The 1,423-nt window shown below is 26.8% G+C and overlaps 1 protein-coding gene across 1 annotated transcript; it reads right to left on the bottom strand.

Moving 5' to 3' along the window:
* Window positions 1-530: 530 nt before the first annotated feature.
* On the bottom strand, window positions 531-987 carry LOC111681084 (transmembrane inner ear expressed protein; the record flags this gene model as incomplete). Its single annotated transcript, XM_046955919.1, has 2 exons — window positions 742-987; window positions 531-683 (listed from the first exon to the last, which is right to left on the bottom strand). Coding segments are annotated over exons 1-2 (286 nt in total), but the record flags the coding sequence as incomplete, so codon positions are not given.
* Window positions 988-1,423: the final 436 nt, after the last annotated feature.

The raw sequence follows: 1,423 nt of genomic DNA, 5'->3' as shown, positions 1-1,423 counted from the left end.
TAGATAGACAGATAGATAGATATATAGATAGATAGATAGATAGATAGATAGATAGATAGATAGATAGATAGATAGATAGATAGATAGATAGATAGATAGATAGATAGAAAAGTTCAATCTTAAAGAAAGAGACATTATCTAACAAAACTCACCTGTAGATGAGGTTTTTTCTTACATAAAAAAATAGGGATAAATCGAGTATTCGAGAGAACTAAATATAAAGTTTTCGCCCTAATAGAGAAGACATAGAAAGTGTAAAATCTAAAAAGAACGTAAACTTTTGCTTTTGAGTATAAAAGTTTGAATGAGTGTTAAACATGCCTAGTAAAAGTTAATATAAAGAAGACAAAAAACTAATTCCAAAAGGAAGTATTTTACAAAAACGTTTACATAGTTATTTACATTGAAATTTTTTCATATAAAAATACATAATTAAAATTGCACTTATTTACAGTGACGGACTGAGATATAAAAAAAAGAAATAAAATTTAACAAGTAAAAGAAAACTTATAATAAAAATAAATTTATACCTTTTTGTAAATCCATATCATCCATTTCTGAATTTTTAATTTGTTGTAATTTTTCACGAAATTTCTTAGTAATCTGTTTCCTTTGATAATCCGCTTCGATTTCCTGTTTGGTGCGCGGTATTCGAAATCTCATGCAGCAGCACACCATTATGACTTTATAAATGTTTCGGATTAGTATTTTTTTTAATTTATTTTAATTTCCAAAATTTACCTATACTTAATAAAATGCCCACACAAAATGCTATAATATGCCAAACTCTAAATTCCCCAATTGTTGTGGTCTGTTCCAGCCAAGCAGTTTCAGGATTTGGTTCCATAAATTCTTTATCCTCATCGACACTCATGCTGATTTACTTATTTATTATTTAAATTATTTTTATTTTTTTATAAATCAACAAGTTTTTAGTTTTATTAAAGTATTTATTTGTTTAACCGTTATTTTTTGGTAACGTTTGTATTTCGAATGATTGTTAAAGACTAAAATTTGAATATTCTGCTTTAGACAAAAAGACCTATCCTTTTTTACAGTTAGCTTTTGCTGGCCATTAATTTCCAACGATTTTACTTAAGATTTATTTAAATATACAGGGTGAGAAAACAAATGTAGGAGCGTATAGCGTGTGTATGTGTTATTAAGCACAAATAGATAAAGAAATGAGGAAACAAGTTAAAAAGGATACTTGGTTCTGTGGTGGGTTTTAAATTTTAGAGAATTGCGTTGATAACCCTGTATCTTTTTCTTAGAAAGACGACATACACAAACAAAAAATAGCCATAGTTTGTTTTTTGTATTCATTTTAGAACTATTTAAAGGAATAAACGGAAAAATATCGTTAGAAAATATGTGATGTTTAAATATGCCACTAACACTACATCATATCGTATTAAAAAAC

This window comes from Lucilia cuprina, unplaced genomic scaffold (genome assembly GCF_022045245.1).
Source record: "Lucilia cuprina isolate Lc7/37 unplaced genomic scaffold, ASM2204524v1 Scaffold_1656, whole genome shotgun sequence".
Classification (NCBI taxonomy): domain Eukaryota; kingdom Metazoa; phylum Arthropoda; class Insecta; order Diptera; family Calliphoridae; genus Lucilia; species Lucilia cuprina.
The sequence above is the reverse complement of the archived record's forward strand: the minus strand, read 5'-3'. Positions and strand labels throughout refer to the sequence as shown.